This window comes from Neolamprologus brichardi, chromosome 20, assembly GCF_056152115.1.
Source record: "Neolamprologus brichardi isolate AB-2024 chromosome 20, ASM5615211v1, whole genome shotgun sequence".
NCBI lineage: Eukaryota > Metazoa > Chordata > Actinopteri > Cichliformes > Cichlidae > Neolamprologus > Neolamprologus brichardi.
The window spans coordinates 802,295-820,057 of record NC_142123.1 but is presented as its reverse complement, the minus strand read 5'-3'; the positions used below and the strand labels follow the sequence as shown (position 1 = coordinate 820,057).

At 41.9% G+C, this 17,763-nt stretch overlaps 1 protein-coding gene across 1 annotated transcript; it reads left to right on the top strand.

The window, feature by feature from the left end:
• Positions 1-432: 432 nt before the first annotated feature.
• Positions 433-17,509, top strand: bgnb (biglycan b). Its single transcript, XM_087834115.1, has 8 exons — positions 433-657; positions 6,370-6,631; positions 11,743-11,855; positions 12,703-12,916; positions 13,022-13,132; positions 13,464-13,557; positions 15,966-16,104; positions 16,200-17,509. The coding sequence occupies exons 2-8, from the start codon at positions 6,385-6,387 to the stop codon at positions 16,395-16,397; spliced, it is 1,116 nt and encodes a 371-aa protein (XP_087690241.1). The 5' UTR covers positions 433-657; positions 6,370-6,384; the 3' UTR covers positions 16,398-17,509.
• Positions 17,510-17,763: the final 254 nt, after the last annotated feature.

Genomic DNA, 17,763 nt, shown 5'->3' with positions numbered 1-17,763 from the left:
TCTTGTAGAGAAACTGCAGAAATATTACTCAAAGCCACTTGAAAGAAATACAAGAAACTTTGCCTCCTTGGATGCAAAATATAAAGAAATAAGGGTTGGCTCAAGACCTTTCCACAGAACTATAAAAAGACCATCTAATGGTGAAATCAAATCAATCACACCCATCAAAATGCACTAAAGCATCAGGCTTTTGCATCACTGCCCCCTAATTATTCAAAGTTGTGGATGTTATCTGCTGTGGTTTCACTGCAGAAACGATTGCTTGTAATATCAAAGCTCTGCTACTTTCAGCCGTTATGGGCAGGCTGCTGAAATACAGCAAGGAAGTAGACCTACTCCCTCCTCTTCCTCCTCCTTCTTCTCCGAAGCTCAGAGCCTGGCTTGTTAACTTTATGGGCTCAACTCCCTCGGAACGCAGTCATTTCCTCGACTTGGACTGGAAGGCGCGCACACGGTGGCCTGACGCGGAACGCAGTTGCACACGGAGCTGCGGCTGGATGTCAGCGGATCATAGGGAAGCGCCGTGATAATCCCTAAATGTGATGAAAATATAGGATATTTTATCACCTCCAAGATAAACTGACGCACAGAGGGAGAAAAGCAATCGTCAAACTACTTTTTGGAACTTGGAATAAAAATCTTATTTCTTTCCCAAAGGTAGGGGAGTTGGGTTATTTTAATATATGTACTTTTAACTTGGCAGCTGACTCGGAAGCAACTTTAGTATAAATGTGTATTAATTAAAATGAGATAGTTGCCTCCACTTTAACAAAAAGTTTCCCAAATATTTTTTAAATTTTGATGTCAGCGTTTATATTTATAGCTGAAAACACAACACTGGTAGAAATGAATATAAATAATTTTAATCATTCATTTATTTCCCTGCAAATATCTGATTATGAATATGTGTATTTGATGGCTTTGGGATTCAACCTGTTGCATCTTGTGGTCCATAGCGTTGACCTGTAGTTTTAGCTGTTACCCCAGGCGCCCACTAGATGGCGCAATGAATCTCCAAAGCTCATTCAAACTAATTACAAGGTAAGATGATAATTAAGCAAACCTCTTTCCACTTAGTTGGTTCTCTAAATAAGTGGGCTCTTCTTCTATCATCAGGCTCTAAATGTAACATCGTGTAGAGCAGGTCTTTCAGGTCCATCCATGCATCCTCATTTTGGGAGAATAATTATAGTGAAACAGCCATTCGAGGCCTTCTTGTATACAGACCTGCTCTACCCTCAAATTCAGCTCTGGGTAGGCCGACGCAGTGTTTTGGGAAAACTGTGTGTGGAGAGAGTTTCTTTGGCAAAAAGATTATTATAGCTCGCTCTCCTCTTAGCTGTATTTTGTTTTTTAACATAATATTATGCAGACAAAATATGAAGCTCTTTGAAGAACAACCTTTTTCCTCCCTCAGTGACCCAGTTCTGTCTTGTAATGATCATTATATGTCCAGTGGTTAACTCCCCTGTTTGAGACACTGAACTGAGTCTCCTTAAAGACAGAGGAAACTGTGTTAGTCTGACTTCAGCCCGTCAAAATGATGGTCTGAAGCTTCAGGAACAAACAGATTCAGGAACAAACAGATTCAGGAACAGCTTCAGGAACAGACAGATTCAGGAACAGATTCAGGAACAAACAGATTCAGGAACAAACAGATTCAGGAACAAACAGATTCAGGAACAGATTCAGGAACAAACAGATTCAGGAACAAACAGATTCAGGAACAAACAGATTCAGGAACAGACAGATTCAGGAACAAACAGATTCAGGAACGAACAAACAGATTCAGGAACGAACAAACAGATTCAGGAACAAACAGATTCAGGAACAAACAGATTCAGGAACAGATTCAGGAACAAACAGATTCAGGAACCGATTCAGGAACCGATTCAGGAACAAACAGATTCAGGAACAGATTCAGGAACAAACAGATTCAGGAACAGATTCAGGAACAAACAGATTCAGGAACAAACAGATTCAGGAACAAACAGATTCAGGAACAAACAGATTCAGGAACAGACAGATTCAGGAACAAACAGATTCAGGAACAAACAGATTCAGGAACAAACAGATTCAGGAACAAACAGATTCAGGAACAGATTCAGGAACAAACAGATTCAGGAACAAACAGATTCAGGAACAAACAGACTGCTTTGCCGCTCTACACCTGCTGCTCTGTCTGTCCTGTGTTTCTATCTCACTGTCTATCCGTCCACCTGCCTGTCTGGGCACTTATTATCTCCAAGACAACCTGAAGCTGCCAACATTTATTTTTTCTATCATACACTTGCCTAAATGCATCCTCAGTCCCATGCAGCTACACATTCTCTCTGCAGATGGTAGTTATCATTTTTTTCTCCAGTTAGAAGTTGTGCTTTTTTTGGCCGTGTTTTGACAATAAAATATGCCAATTGTTCCATTTTGGGTTGTCATAAAGCAACCATTGTTTATAGACTCTCTTCATACCACACTTATAACTGGCCCAAGTTTTGGAATAGTCCACATGCTCTGAGGCTCATGTGCCCACAGGCGTGGATCCTCAGGTCATACGTTCCTCTCCAGCTGACTGATTAGCCTCTTTTTTTGCTTTTTAGCTCTGCTCACTGCTGTGCATTTGGTTAAGCCTCATCTCTGCAGCACTGAGCTGCTCACCACCACATCCAAGCTTGGTGGCATCAGAGGAGCTGCCAAACAGTTCCTTTTTTTAGGGACGGCAGTCACCAAATTACAGCCGCTGGGGCAGTTAACTCCACCCGAATGCTTGTCCCAGACCCGCCTAACAGCCTGCCTGTCTGAAGAGTGCATGAATTGGGGACGCGTGTGAGTGTGTGAGTCTTTGTGTTAGTTTGACATCCTACTTGCAAACATTGTGGTGGGTTTACACTTGTGTAAAAATGTAAAACAGGTGTACAGTGTCACCCACGCTGCTTACAAGACCATGTGTCATGTATTCATGAGTTAATAAACTCTGACACAAGCAGGTGACGTGTGTTCGAGTTTACTGCAGCTTCTGTCCAATTCAAGGGGAAAAACGTTCTCACTCAGGGACCAGAATGCTGTTTATTCTCTGCAACAACATCTTAAGCCATGTCAGATCTTTCAGCACAGTCAGCACTGTGATCACTTTGAGCCACCATGTGATCTTAATCGGCACCGAGCGTTGACGTGGCGGCTGCCAATCCTGTGGTGTTGCAGAGCCAGCTGGCACTTGCTGAGCTCTCTGCCCCACCTTAATTCTGCCAACTCAACTGCTAAGAAAGCAGCTGAAATGTTGCAGAGGATGAAAACGAGGTGCGTTTTATGTCAGGTTCACTGTACTTCGAACGTCCATGTTTAATGGCAGCGATGTCACAGGGTGAGACCTTACAGGGGTCAGAGTAGGAAAAAGATGAATGTTTCTTTCATCTGCAGAACAGAGTGACATCACTGACATCTCAGAGAGCACTGAGCTTAAACATATATGTTTAGCTTGAAAAATGCTATTATTTTTATGAACTCTGGCTGTAATACAGTGCAGTGATGTGAGGCCCGATGAATAACCCAGGACTTGATGGATGCTTTTTACCATAACTACGTCCTGACGCAACCTCCCATCCTTTCGGGGTTGCGTCAGGAAGAACATCCGGCATAAAAAACCGCCAAATTAACCATGGAGAGATACCCAGCATGTGAAAAAGGAGCAGCCAGAAGCAGACTTTACTGTGTGTCTCAGATTCTACGTCTCCTGCTTCTGCCTCTTGTCCAATTTTCACATTTGAATTCAACAGTGAAGAATTGGAAGTTTCTGTTTTCTCCTGCCTGTTATGACAGCTTCAACCACATGTGGTTGTTTACACAGACACATTAAGTGTGAGTGTGTGGGTGTGACTGACAAACTGAGAGCGAGGCACCTTTAAGCTTGCAGGGAAATTCCTTCATTTTCTTTGGTCTGTTTTCTTTGTAGGTAGATGTTTGTGCTTGTGCTGTTTCAGCACCGAGCCCGAGGGATCAGTAGCAGCGCTGTATTCTCAAAAGCATGTGGATGCACATAGATTTAAAGGGGATTTCTTATGAAAAACATTAGACTGGTTGCAGCTGCAGATTCAGGTGCAGTTTCGGACTCAGTGTTTTAGTTAAAAGCACTAAAAATAGATGTAAAGTCCAAACGGCGAAGATATCGACTGAGTGTCCACTTAATTTTTGCCAAGTAGAGCAGCAGAGATGCTACGACTTGGAAAGTCCTTCTTTTGTTCCTGTCTTGCCCACAACCTTCTCCCCACTGCTCACACAACTCCCACTTTTTCTCTGTCTGTCTCATAATTATCATTCTGCTCTTTCCTTCTTTGTGTCGTCTGCACTCCCTCCAGCTACACACACACTGCAGACAGTAAAGTGAGACAGGAATAGCCATCCATCCATTAAACCGCTCGCCCTTTGGATGAGAGGCGAGATGAAGAGCCAAGGCAACAACAATTAAGGCTGAAGGCTTTGGTTTGTTTCCGTCTCAGCCCGGATGTTTCACAGCTCACAGCTGGAGGAAAGAAATTCATACGTACAAACACCAGGGTTGGATAACAGTGGGTATTACCGACTCCTTAATTGTGGGACATAGTAAAGGCTTATCTTCACGACGTGTTTATAGTAGCCTTGTATGTAATTCCTGGGTGATAATAAACCGTATCGGACTTGTTCCTGTCTCCCTTTTTGTCTTCTCTTTGATGCTCAGCACCTCTGTCTGCAAATCTTCTGTCACATTGCTTCTTTGGTCTGACTGAGAGAAAAAGGCTCCACAAATTAGAGCATGGGTGACACGTTTTCTGGATTTACAACGTATACTTCTTGTACCTCCCATAATGTTGCAAAGGGACAAACTGCAGAAATTGTAGGTGTTTAAATAAGTCTAGTGGTGTCTTCTGTATATCTTCCAGCTCGTTTGTGTGCTGCGTGTCACTGTGTGATGCTGACTATATATGCCCTAGCTGTGTCCTTTTGGCTGCATTCTTCTGACCAAGCCAAGGCCAGTGGTGCTTTTTCTTCTCTGGTATAATTTGGCAGCTATTTTTATTGCAGGGAGCAAACTACAGGGGCCAGATATTCGTGCTTCCTGGCCAGGTCCACATCCACCTCTTTCTTCTTTCCTTAAATAATACCATTATTTCTTTGAGTAGAGAAAATTCCATTTGCAATTGCAGTTGTCAGAGAATCAATACATTATTTTCTTAAATAAGCTCACAACTCAATATTTACTCACGAGAGGCTCAAATGCTCAAAAAACACGCTCACTTGCTTCCATCTGTTAGCTCCTCCCTCGGCTCCCCCTCGTACTCCCCTTAGTTCTGATAATATTGGGAGCTGAGTCATATCATGCTCTTGTTTCCAGTGAAAAACAGATCATGTTGCTACAAAACTCAAGGTCCATTTGCATACTAACCCTCTTTTCAGTCTTATGCAGGATTACGAAGCTGGAGATCAGAGGAGGAATTAACACGAAAAAATGAGAGCTTAAAAGGTCACTTCATAGGATTAGCCTCTGGGGTCGTGTTTATGACCCTGCATGCTGCACGGCTCAAGTGACCTGCTAACAGTCTCGCTCTTTTTTCTCTAGGAATGACTTTGTGGGAGGAATGACTGTGCTGAAGTGTTAGTTAGGTCAGTGCACCCTGTGTAAAGTAGGCAAACACAAATGCACACACACACTGCTTACATGTCTGATGACATGTAAGCAGTGTGTGTGTGTGTGCACGCGCATACTATGACATCATGGAGTCTGTTTCCTGAGACACACTCAAGCGTGCAAACCTGTGTGCACACATTTGCCCCTGCACACACACTTTCTCCTGTAAATGAATGGTGGCTTTGTTGCTCATTTGCAGGAATAAACTTTTCCACAATTTACTGTAGGTGATGTCCCTCGCACTATCTGATTGGCTAGTTAGAAGAGACTTACTCTTATGAGACCTGTGGTGTGCACGAGGCAGACAGTAACATTTTGGTGCGGTTGAAGTCACTTTTCTTCCCAGAGTCAAACGCTGGCAAGTGCTGGAGGGGACTGGGTGCATTTGCCCTCCATAGCCTTAGTTTCACTCGTCCTTCTAGGTGTGCAATAAAGAGCAGGACTGTAATTATGAATGAGCAGAGCATTTCATGCTATTTTAGATAAATACACCAGAGAGTATGTGCTGTGACAGAACAGGTATCCACCCATGCAGTTTTCCTTTCTCCTGCATTTTTACTTCAGAAACACTTAGATGTGCATATTCCTGTCTACACACACACACACACACACACACACACACACACACACACACACACACACACACACACATACACACACACACTTTGTTGCATTAACGCTGAGGCTACTCTCCTTCCTTTGTGTCTTTTCAGGTGCTTCAGTTAAAAATGTTGCCACATTGCTCCTTTCTGCTGTTGCTATGCGCGGTCCAGCTGCCCTCCCCTTCCTCTGCCTTGCCCTTTGAGCAGAAAGGCTTCTGGGATTTCGCCCTGGACAGCATGGACGCCGAGATGACCATGGAGATGATGAGGGATCCTGAAGAAGGTTCAGCTGACGATCTGTTCCCTCACGAAATACCCACATGCCCCTTTGGCTGCCAGTGCCATCTCAGGGTCGTCCAGTGCTCTGATCTCGGTTAGTGAGTGTGTGGGGAGGAAATAGAGCATCAGTATGTGTTTCTGTAAACTTTGTCTTCATTTCACAGTGTGTGAGTGTGGCAGGAAGTTCAGAAAGGGAAACAAAATAGTTGTCTTACTGATCCAAACCTTGCATAACATTTATAAGCCCTTCTTTAGAGTGGGAGGGAGGGGGTTTCTCCACTGGGATAATGGTGGTATATTTTGACAGGGAAAGGCATGTCTTTGAGGGATTTGGTGTTCCAGACTTTGAGGGAAGCTACTGGGTGGGAGAGGAGGAGAGACTGTGAGCAGAACAGGAGTAAAGACTATACTATACTGCCGGGGCGATCGTGGCTCAAGAGTTGGGAGTTTGTCTTGTAATCGGAAGGTTGCCGGTTCGAGCCCCGGCTTGGACAGTCTCGGTCGTTGTGTCCTTGGGCAAGACTCTTCACCTACCGCCTACTGGTGATGGCCAGAAGGGCCGATGGCGAAATATGGCAGCCTCGCCTCTGTCAGTGCGCCCCAGGGCAGCTGTGGCTACAACTGAAGCTGTCTCCACCAGTGTGTGACTGGGTGGATGACTGGGAGTGTAAAGCGCCTTGGGGTCCTTAGGGACTAGTAAAAGCGCTATACAAATATAGGCCATTTACCATTTATATATCAAAAGATGTCAGGAGTAACCGAGAGTAAAAGAAAAAAGTGATAAAGTCAGAGAATTAGAGGTCGGCAGAGAAAAGACAAATTAAAAAAATAACTGATACTTACACGACACTTTTTTATCCTCAGACTGACTCAAAACACTTTCTGCTCACTTTTGGCCTCATTTACCCCAAAACATGCATCATACTCACTTTTATCTATGCCTCTATGCCACATTCACATTCCAGAGAACTGAGGGAAACTCAGGGTTCAGTATTTTGGGCACTTCAAGATGCACACTGAAGGAAATCGAACAGCTAACTTCTGATATGTAGGAGACCCGCTCGACCTCCGGAGCCACAGCCACCCTACGGTGGGCAAAAAAGGGAACTTTGTAAATGAGTCTTGTAAATGTTTTTGCACATATGCTTGGTAACATCTAGTATTAAGGTCAACTCAACGTCTAACTACTTGCTCTTTGCATTTGTTCTTTATTAACCAATATAAAACACTCATTTATGACTTTTTCTATATGAAAAAAAGCACAAATGACCACATATTTCATGAACACTGGGAAAGTTACTGGGACTGTAATTATTGCTTAAAAGCATCCTAATTAGGCCAACTGCTCTTTGTAAATAAGAAGTGTTTGGTTTTGCACAACAAAAAGATTCTGAAACTATTCATCAAGTTTCGGATCTCAGATGTGTTCCACATCACGGTCCAGTTTAAAAGATAAAGTTCTATTTTTTCCCAATTTTGTTCTTCTGTTGCAGAATGTGTATTTTCAAGGTTTAATGCAACAGTTGAAAAAAATGTAACACACACATAATCCAGAACCCCTTTAATAGAATAATTAGAGTTAAATTCATGTTTTACTTCCCTACAGACTGGTGACCCTGGCCCCTTCTGGAGGCAGTAGCTAAATTTAGTTCCAGGGAATATTTCTGTCTGATGTAGTTGCAGCAATTTGGACAATTTGACACTAATTTTGCTACAACTAACATTACTATTCAAACAATACTACCTCAGTGTGTCGTATGCTCACTGTTGGTGAAGTGCCTCTAAAATAAGACTGTAAAATAGATGGAGTGGTGACAGTGAGTCACGCTTTTGGTTTGCAGATTGCAAGTTGCACACTTGTCATTTTGGGGATTACCATGTTGGTTTTTTGAAGCCAGACATGACAATATTCAGACAAGAGGGCAAACCTGGAAATCTGTCAGTTAAAGCTTTGTGAAACAAAATGCATTCATAATTCACTGTGATGTGAAATCGGGATGCTGACTTCATGAGTGTAAAAAACAGAAATCATCCACTTCACAGTTGCCAAGCTGGAAATTTTATCTATAGATACCAAGAACAATGTAACAATGTTTAAACATAAGCATGTTTATTTCGGCTCTGATGGGCTCACAGTTTTTGGCACTTTCACATAATTTTTCATCTTGGTCACCTCATTACTCTTATTTAATCTTCAGCGTTGTTGTAACCAACTGGGCTGAAGAGGAGGAGTGCAGGTGTAGTCACTTGCTAAAAAGAGTTTCTTTTTATACTTAAGCAGTCTTATTCTTGGAAACTATTATGGAAATGCAGATAACCAAATGGTCTGAAGGAAAGAGCTTTTTCAGTTCCTCGAAAAAAAGTTCTTGGAAATAAAAGATCTGCATATTTTGTGTGAAAAGCAGCCAGCTGTGAACGAGTGACCTTGTGTGACTGTCTTTGCACTTCGGAGACAGTCACACACGTGCATGAAGATCAAACTGCTGGGAAATATGAGTAAAACTTCCCTTTAGATAGAAAACATGTTCAGAGTTAGAAAACCTATTTAGACACTTCAAACAATTGTTAGTTTTTGCTGGTTTAGATTAAAAAACCTGAAGTACTGAAAAGGAATTAATGTACAACTTCTGTATGTTATTAATAGGCAGTTATTAGAAGGTAAAGAAGTAAAAGTCTCAATTCCTAGTAGTTCTAAAATATGGCCAAAGACATTTTAAATTCTCTAAAATGGCAAATAAACAGCATAAATAAGCAGCTAAGTGCTGTACGCACCTTGTTAGTTCGCTAGCTAGCTAGCTAGGTGATGTGAAAGACAATGAGGTGATCTTTAAAGTTTAAAGCTTGAGAATAGAATTAAACCATTTAACAAGATGTTAACAATTCAATTCAATAAAACTTTATTGATCCTGAAGGAAATGAAATTAAATATTGAGTTTTTCTTTTATTATTTTAACACCTCGTGAGGATTATTTGCCATTATATTCACTATGAGCAATAAACCACGTTGAGCTAGTATTAGCGGTTTGTTTAAAAATATATTTTTGCTTTTCCAGTAGATAAAAATAAAAGCAGAAATCTGCATTATGTTTTTACTGTCTGTCTGTGAGTTAATTTTAGTCGTTTCCATAAAAGCATCCAGTACAATTTAGTCACTGTAGACGTTTTAAAAGAGACTAAAAGAAACTGAGTTATGTCTTAATTATGGATGTAAAGATTTTTCACATTATAGTAGCTATATAACTCTAATAAGACGCCTTGGTTTAGACATAATGGTTTTGTCGAATCATCATTTTACAACCTCTATATACTTACTGTCCCTGGTCTTTCAGCAGCGGGTAAATGTGGAAGCGTATAATTTCCGAGATGTCAAGTGCTTATTTAGAACAGATGTATTTTGGTGCTGGCGTCTGTCTCCTCTCAGTGTGGATCCCAGCATGATGTTGAGTATTTGTGTTGAGTTGAACTGGGGTTTTAGAGGGTGCTAGTTTTGTCAGTTTGCGGTGAAGCCTTTGAGATTTGTGGCAGATGCGGTTGAAGAGCGGTGGTTTGAGGTTTAGAGGGTTTAAGGATTCATTTAATCAGGGTCTCGGTGAAAGCTTTTTTCTCGCTATTCCCATCAAGTTTGTTAGTTTTGATGCCTGGCACTGGTTTCCAACTGGCAGGAGGCCCGCCAAAAGCTGCAGGTGTTGACTGCAAGGTAAATATTTCCTACCACATGAATCACCCTGGTAACATCCTGCACCCTTAGAGTCTCACAGCAGCTGTAATAACTTTATTGTATGTTTAAACAAAAAAGAAATCATAAATGCAGAGTGAGGTTTATGATTTAAAGAATATACTGAGGATAGAAACTCGATATTTTCCACACAGCTTTGCTCTCTAAAGGCAAAATCTTGCACTCGATCTCTCTACTGTGAGGTCGGAGCTGAATGTCAGAGGGAGCGACTAAGGCTTGGATCCTCTGTGGTGTCATGGAGGGTGGGGCACTGCACAACCAAAGCCATATATCTAAAATTACCTCTAGATGGACAGCTCTGGTTGAGTCCTGTGGGTCAGATGTGGTTGGTGGCAAACTCGCTCCCAGTGGGACAGCTGGCACTCTCTCACCAGCATGCCCAGTTGCATCATGTCCTCGGTCCAGATGAGGTCGGCCCCGGTTGGGATTCGTCCACTGTGGCCTGTCTGGAGTAAGCTACCACATCTGATACACTCGTCCACGTGGCTCTTTGATGTGGCCTCGTTAATGATCACTGGTAGCTGTGTTTATCCGTGTGCTGAGTCATTTTTCCAGAGCTCCCTGAACAAAATAGCAAAGGTGTATTTTCTAACGCCACTTTGGTGTTCACGTGTCGCAGTCTGTTCTAGGCCGTTTGAATTTATCGCTTGGTAACCAAAGATAATAGACGGTGCCCTTCAGTGATGAAATATTGTAGCAATCAGTGTTTTCACTTCATGAAATAGTGTAAAAATCAAACATTCAGCTCTTTCTTGGGACAGATATTTGTATAATATTGATTCACAGAACACAAATATTCTGGGAAGTCTCGAATGATTCATGAGTGAAGTTCAAAACAAGACTGTGAGGAGAGAAAGTGTAACTGTAAAAGACCAATCAAGTCACAACGAGGTTAAAATGCTTCTTCTCAATTCAACACTTACCCACCACTCACACATCAACACACACACAGCTTTTATCCGTCTGTACATGTCGGGTTGTGCGAGTCTCTATTTGATGTGTGACTTTATAGTATTTAAATCACATCCTTTGTGACTTCTGTCAAATTGGAAACCAGATGGAAAACATCTGGTGTCCCCATCTGGTGGGAGGGGAGTTTATGCTTCTGTGTGCGACAGTGTGTATGCTTGTGCTTGTCAGCGACAAACCAATAATGGCAGCTATACACGCCATGCTGACGTGTGTGTGTGACCTCCATGGTCGTGTCTGTGTCCACCTTTCATTAAAATAATAGACAAGGAGCACGGAGGTGCTCATTTGCTACCGTGTGGGAGTGTGATTGGGTTAATTCTTGGGCCTTTAAACCACACGCTGTCTATTTATTTTCCAAAGTCTGTGTCTGGTTAAAGTAGCCTTAGAAGTTCCCAGTTTAAAACAAACTGGCTTTTAGGGTGTTGGTTTGTAGTCCCCCATGGGAGCGTTTACCAGAGGATGATGCTCTTCTGTGTTTTCACTGGTTTTGTCTTCAGGTTTCACCGAGGTGCCGACGAATATCCCTCGAGACACCAAGTTCCTGGACCTGCAGAACAACCGCATCACTGAGATTAAAGAGAACGACTTCAAAGGCCTTACTAACCTATATGTAAGAGAAACACTGCACAGCATGTTCCCCTTCACAATAAAGGCACCACGGCTGTAACATTTTTCACTGCCTGAATGGACCCACAGCGAAACAGCCTCCTCTGTCTCACACAACCTGGATTCACAACAATCAACTGTGTAAATGATTACAGCTCTAATGATTCATTCTCAGGTTACTAAAACATGTAAGGAGTTTATATTTTAACCTGTGGGACTGTTAAGTAGCTATCTACTCCTTTTTCATTAAAGGCATCAGCATTTACAGCACTCAGCTGCATTTAGAAGAAATGTTTTGATTCTGTATTAAATTTCCTGTATTTTCACAGCAATTTGTTTCAGTTACATTGTTAAGATTCGGCTCAGATCTGCGACTCGGTCCTCTCAGCTTGTGTTGGCTTCAGTAGTGAGAAATATAATTAAGACCCCCATTTCTCTGGGATTTAAAGGTTAATTTCCTTGCTTTCTGTCGTCCTCCACTATGAGAGCTTTAATTGTATTAAAGTTGGAGCCTGAAGCCAGATGGGAGTATTCAAGCTCTCAGCAATGAGGCTTTGCTTACTGCTGACCCATATTCTGAAGCTCTGACCAAGAGGAATATTAAGTCTGGCAGTTTAGGAAACCCCTGACATGAAATTACACAATATCACCTCTATTGAGTTCTGCTTACATCAAACTGTCTCCATCTTTCAGCCAGTGTAGGTGGGAGTCTTCTAGCTGAAACACACTTATAGTAGGAGCAGCATAAATAACGATTTTCACATTTTGTGCTTCATTTTCTGACTTCCTGGTAGCTCACAGACCAAACGGGTGTTGAATTTGGCCTCTCTTTGGTTGTTGCTTCTTTTTAGGGCCTGTCTCTGAGGAATAATCTTATTTCCAAAGTCCACCCCAGAGCATTTGTTCCTTTGAAGCACATGCAGAAGCTCTACTTCTCCAAGAATCTGCTGACCACTATCCCCAAAAACCTGCCTGCCTCGCTGGTAGAGATAAGGATCCACGAGAACCGCATCAGGAAGGTCCCAGCTGGAGCGTTCGCAGGACTGAATAACATGAACTGCATAGGTCAGAATCCTAGAGTATATTCTGTGAGGCTTTGCTGCATTGGATTTTAAAGATTATAGAGAAAGTATTTTATTTCATGCTATGATGTTTTTTTGTTTTTTACAGAAATGGGAGCAAATCCCATCCAGAACAGCGGATTTGAACCTGGAGCTTTTAAGGGACTGAAAGTGAATTTTCTGCGTATATCAGAGGCCAAACTAACCGGAGTCCCAAAAGGTAAAAACGTAGCTTTGTGGCTAAAATGCTAAAGATCTATTTGGTAGATTTACAGTAGAGTGTTTTCTTTAGTAAATATATACAGCAGCGTTTTTTATGTGCCCTGTAGCACATTGTGATAGACAACAAAAACATTTTAATGCTCAGATTTCTGCATCTATGATCAAACGTGTATGACCAAAATAGTGACAAAGTGTATCTAATAAAATGTATCCATTTTAGATATTTAAATAAAAAGCAAATGGTCAACATGACAAAAAATGAAAGTCCAGCGAGACACAAATCTGTTGTCTCGCTGAAGTTAAGTCTTACTATGTTATCTGCACCTCAGATCTCCCACAGAGTCTCCATGAGCTCCATCTGGACCACAATCAGATCCAGGCTGTGGAGCTGGAGGACCTGAGCCGCTACAAACACCTCTACAGGTCTCCTTCACACAAACACCAGACTCATTCCTGACCACAGCTGAGTTCTTGCACCCTGATTCATTCCCAGTCAGCAGTGCCCCTTAGGGGTAATAATACAAACTACATTGACAGGCCACTTAAAGTAGCAGGGAGCTGACCCACACTGCAGCGTGTGTGGTGTGGAACAACTTTTGTCAGATGATTTGAATATTTATTTGCTGCACATGTTTGGACAACATATGAAAATGTCTTCTGTCAGAAAGAGCCATCATGTCTTTTAATGGCTGTTCCAAGTTTCTTCCATCTTTTCTGCAAACGTCTCCCTGCAGGATTCCTCTCGTGTTAAAGGAAAAGTCTTATAGATTGTCTGAGTGATCACAGAGAGCACAAATCCAATCTGCATGGAGTTCAAACTGTAGGTTATAAAAGAAATACAAAACAAATAGACGTAGCCACTGTGAGATCAACCACTGGTTCCTGTGATCCACATTTGCAGTTATCATTTTTAGATAATACAGTGGAGAGGTCCTGTTCACCTACTTTAACCCTTATAAGTGGCTCAAAACGACCTGAGGTTGTTTTCTGGGATTATCTTTGTAATGAAAACTCCAAAAAACATGTTTTTAATATATTGAAATTTATACCTGACCTTTCCTACATTTGACAAAAAGACTTTAATCTTCTTTCTATGGAATTTCATGGGAACCTTCTTATCAACTGGGGCTGTCAGGGATATATTTTTAAACCACAAAGAGTGCAACCTGTCAAGGAGATTATTTAACTAACAGACAGCCTTCATTCATCCCCAGTGATTGTGTCACTGTAGGCGACTAGCTTGTGCCGTTCGGGGCCTGACCAAAGTTCATAAGAATCTGGGGGAAACCACCGACCAGCAATTGTGCAGCAGATTCAGAAAGACAAGATGCAGCATCACCACAGATAACTTCCCCCTGTGTGCCTTTGTGCTGCTGGAGACGCTGTTGTGGGGACTCTACAATGGGACAAAGCAGACATCCTTCCTCTGATGAAGGCTACTGACTCCTGGGCGTTTACAGCACTGAGTTTGGATTCAATGGCAGCCTTACAATGGTCAGCTATGTCAGCAAGAGATGAATGACTGTTGTACCCCTGAGCACAATGTATCACAACAACATGGTGGCTGGTACCAGAAAAGTGAAAAAAGCCACAATTTTTCATATTTTAAAACAAGACCAAAGCAGATGTCGATGCTATGGACCAGATGGTTGGCGCCCACTCTGCACCTGCAAGTGTAAAACATAGAGGTGGCCCATGGTGCTGCGGTACAACTTGACATTGCCAGCCTTGATGCCGACACCTTCTTCACAGCTAAGCACCCTGAATTCAAGAAGGTATCACCAACGCACGATGGGTCCTCCTGGTGTGGCAATAAGAGAAGTCGGCTGGAAGTTGCCTCCAACTGCAAACTCCAATCAATGAAGCAAAGGTGTAGGGTGCCAAAAGCTAAAACTCAGCCACAGGGAAAAAGCAGACAGGACCAACCAAAGACAACAATATTTCATATAACAAAGATCATAAAGTCAGCAGTCGGTGTGGAAATGTGATGTGTGCAATGATTACAGCCAGAAACAGCTGGTTTGTCACAGCTACAGTGACGGGACAAGGCGATAAGAGAGGAGTCGTCCGGACACATGTGCATATATTCTCTTTCACACTAACAAACTGATCGTAACATTGTTGCTGTTCTGTAACTTTTTCTGTTCTAATTTTCTAAACGTTTAAACATTAAATCATCGTCTTGTGTGGAACAACATTTAGTACAAAATGTAACACAAAGGATTATTCTTAACCAAAACGACAAAAGTATAAACACAATGATTTTAACACGCATCATTTTTGACCCACCTACGGACGAGTGTAGGGTGAGGTCACTCGTGCACGTTAAGGTTAAATATTGGAGGTAAGGGCTGGCAGACAGTGATTGGCTAATGCTCCTCGTGTCAGCAGAGCTGTCATTCAACCAGCACTGCCCTGACTATCAGCCACTCTCCAAAGGAAGTGGGCTAAAGGACGTTCACCATGTTATGAAGGGTTAAACTATTAAACTATGTTTTTATGCCACATTGCAAACATGCTTTTATTGCTGTTAGCGTGGACATTTACCCCAGCAGGAACCTCATTTTGTGCCACATATGCTTCATTTTTCAGCCCATTAAGTTGCTACACAGATGAGAACAAAGACTTTCTTCCTCTGCTCCTGTGGCATCGTGCCAGAGACAGGCTGACGTGGCCCTTTCCTCACCTGGCTTAATATAACTTTCTTAAAGTGATAATAATCTGGAATGATCCTGTTATTTCACAATACATGAAACATTTGAGTGCAATGTGCCATGCGTTGCCCCATTTTCTGCCTGTTTAAAATGTTCCTTTCGCCTGGCATTCTCCAGGTTGGGTCTTGGGTTCAACCATATCCGCAACATAGAGAATGGCAGCCTTTCCTACCTGACCATGCTGAGAGAGCTGCATCTGGACAACAACCGCCTCACTCGTGTTCCCCAAGGCCTCCCAGAGATGAAATACCTGCAGGTGAATCTAATGTGTGCAACTAATTTTGATTTCCATTTGATATTGATTCTCACAGTGCTCTCTTCTACTGTCCCTCCTCGTGCTTCCTGTTTTAGGTGGTTTATCTCCATTCCAACAACATCAGCCAAGTGGGTGTGGATGACTTCTGTCCTCGTGGATTCGGGATGAAGAGGACGTTCTATAATGGCATCAGCTTGTTCTCTAACCCTGTCAAGTACTGGGAGGTGCAGCCAGCGGCATTTCGCTGCGTGAGCGACCGGTTCGCCATCCAGTTTGGCAACTACAAAAAATAAAAACCAGGCAGACGCTGGAAAAGAGGGAGGATGATTGATGAAGGGATGAAGAACGGATAATTTAAATAATGAAATAAAACTTGAGATATGGAGTGAGGGGAATTTATATCTGAGATTATTAATTTTATTATTATTGTTTTTGTAAAGAGGATAAGTGAGGAAGAGGGGGGGGAATAAACTGATGAAACAGAGGAAGTGAAAAATACAATCCCATAACTTGAAGGGAGTGGAAAGCAAAAGGCTTACAGGTCTGCACGTGAATTTTGCTTGTTTTGAATTCAAGGATTTGAAAGTTTTTTCTATTTGATGAAGTCAAAAATAAGAAGAATGTTTCATTCTGATGAAAACCGAGTGCTTAAAACTCGTGAAACATTTTTTCAGAATAGTTCTTATTGTAATTGAGGTCATTCTTCTTATATTAACATTCTGGTTACGATGATGAGAAACGAAATAGAAAAGGCAGCGCATTATAGATTTTTATATATAAAAGGTGCTTTTTATAACTTTCTGTGTGTTGATTTGGTAAATACATTAAGTCCTCCCTGTTTCACTGAAGCCATTCGGCTCGTCACTCTGTGATTAAATTATTTATAAACCAGAATTTGGGCTTTTCCCACCATCTACAGACAAAGCAGTTGCACTAAAATAAAAACTTCAGTTCAAGATAACAACAAGTGACGGGTTTAAATTCTGCTAAATAAATGTGCCTATTGAACATATTTGACTGAACCACCACCTTGTGCCATTATTACACCATCTGAGCGATACCTTAATACAGTATTTCATACGGAGCAGTACAGTAGTGCGAGTGTGCCCGAGATGGAGACAACACACAGTCCGCTTTGCTTTGAAACAGTGAGAGTAGTGTGTTCACTCTGTGCTACAATCAGTGGTAGTGTCATTGCATCGTTTTGCACAGTTTTTTCTGCTTTGCCTTTTCTGCTTGGAGGTTTACTACGAGGTCAGCCTTTGGTTTTGTTTTGCATTTGTAGACCTATGTGGAAATACTTTAATATGATGTCTTACGTCCTGTCTCTCTTCTGTAATCTGACAACCTACTGCTGCATGTGAATAAAGACATTTTTAGTCTGCTGCATTAAGTGCAAGAACAAGCGATCGCCCTGGGTTTGATGCTCTGTGAGAAATAAAGAAGAAATACCAAAAAAACATTTGATGAATGAATCATGAACTTTGTAAAGAAAGAAGCTAAAGAGAGAAAATGATTCTACAGACAAAGGTGAGTCTGTAGCTTTGAGCTGTTTATGTGTATTCTAGGTGAGGACTGTTTCATGCACAACAGATAACAGTGCTCTTTCAGAGCTGATGATCTCACCCACACAGAGAAAAGAGGGCGGTGACGCAGGAA

Coding starts and splice junctions, on each gene's coding strand:
- bgnb (XM_087834115.1), top strand. CDS start 6,385: ATGTTGCCACATTGCTCCTTTCTGCTGTTGCTATGCGCGGTCCAGCTG. Junction 6,632..11,742: donor CGTCCAGTGCTCTGATCTCG/GTTAGTGAGTGT, acceptor TTTTGTCTTCAG/GTTTCACCGAGGTGCCGACG. Junction 11,856..12,702: donor AAGGCCTTACTAACCTATAT/GTAAGAGAAACA, acceptor GCTTCTTTTTAG/GGCCTGTCTCTGAGGAATAA.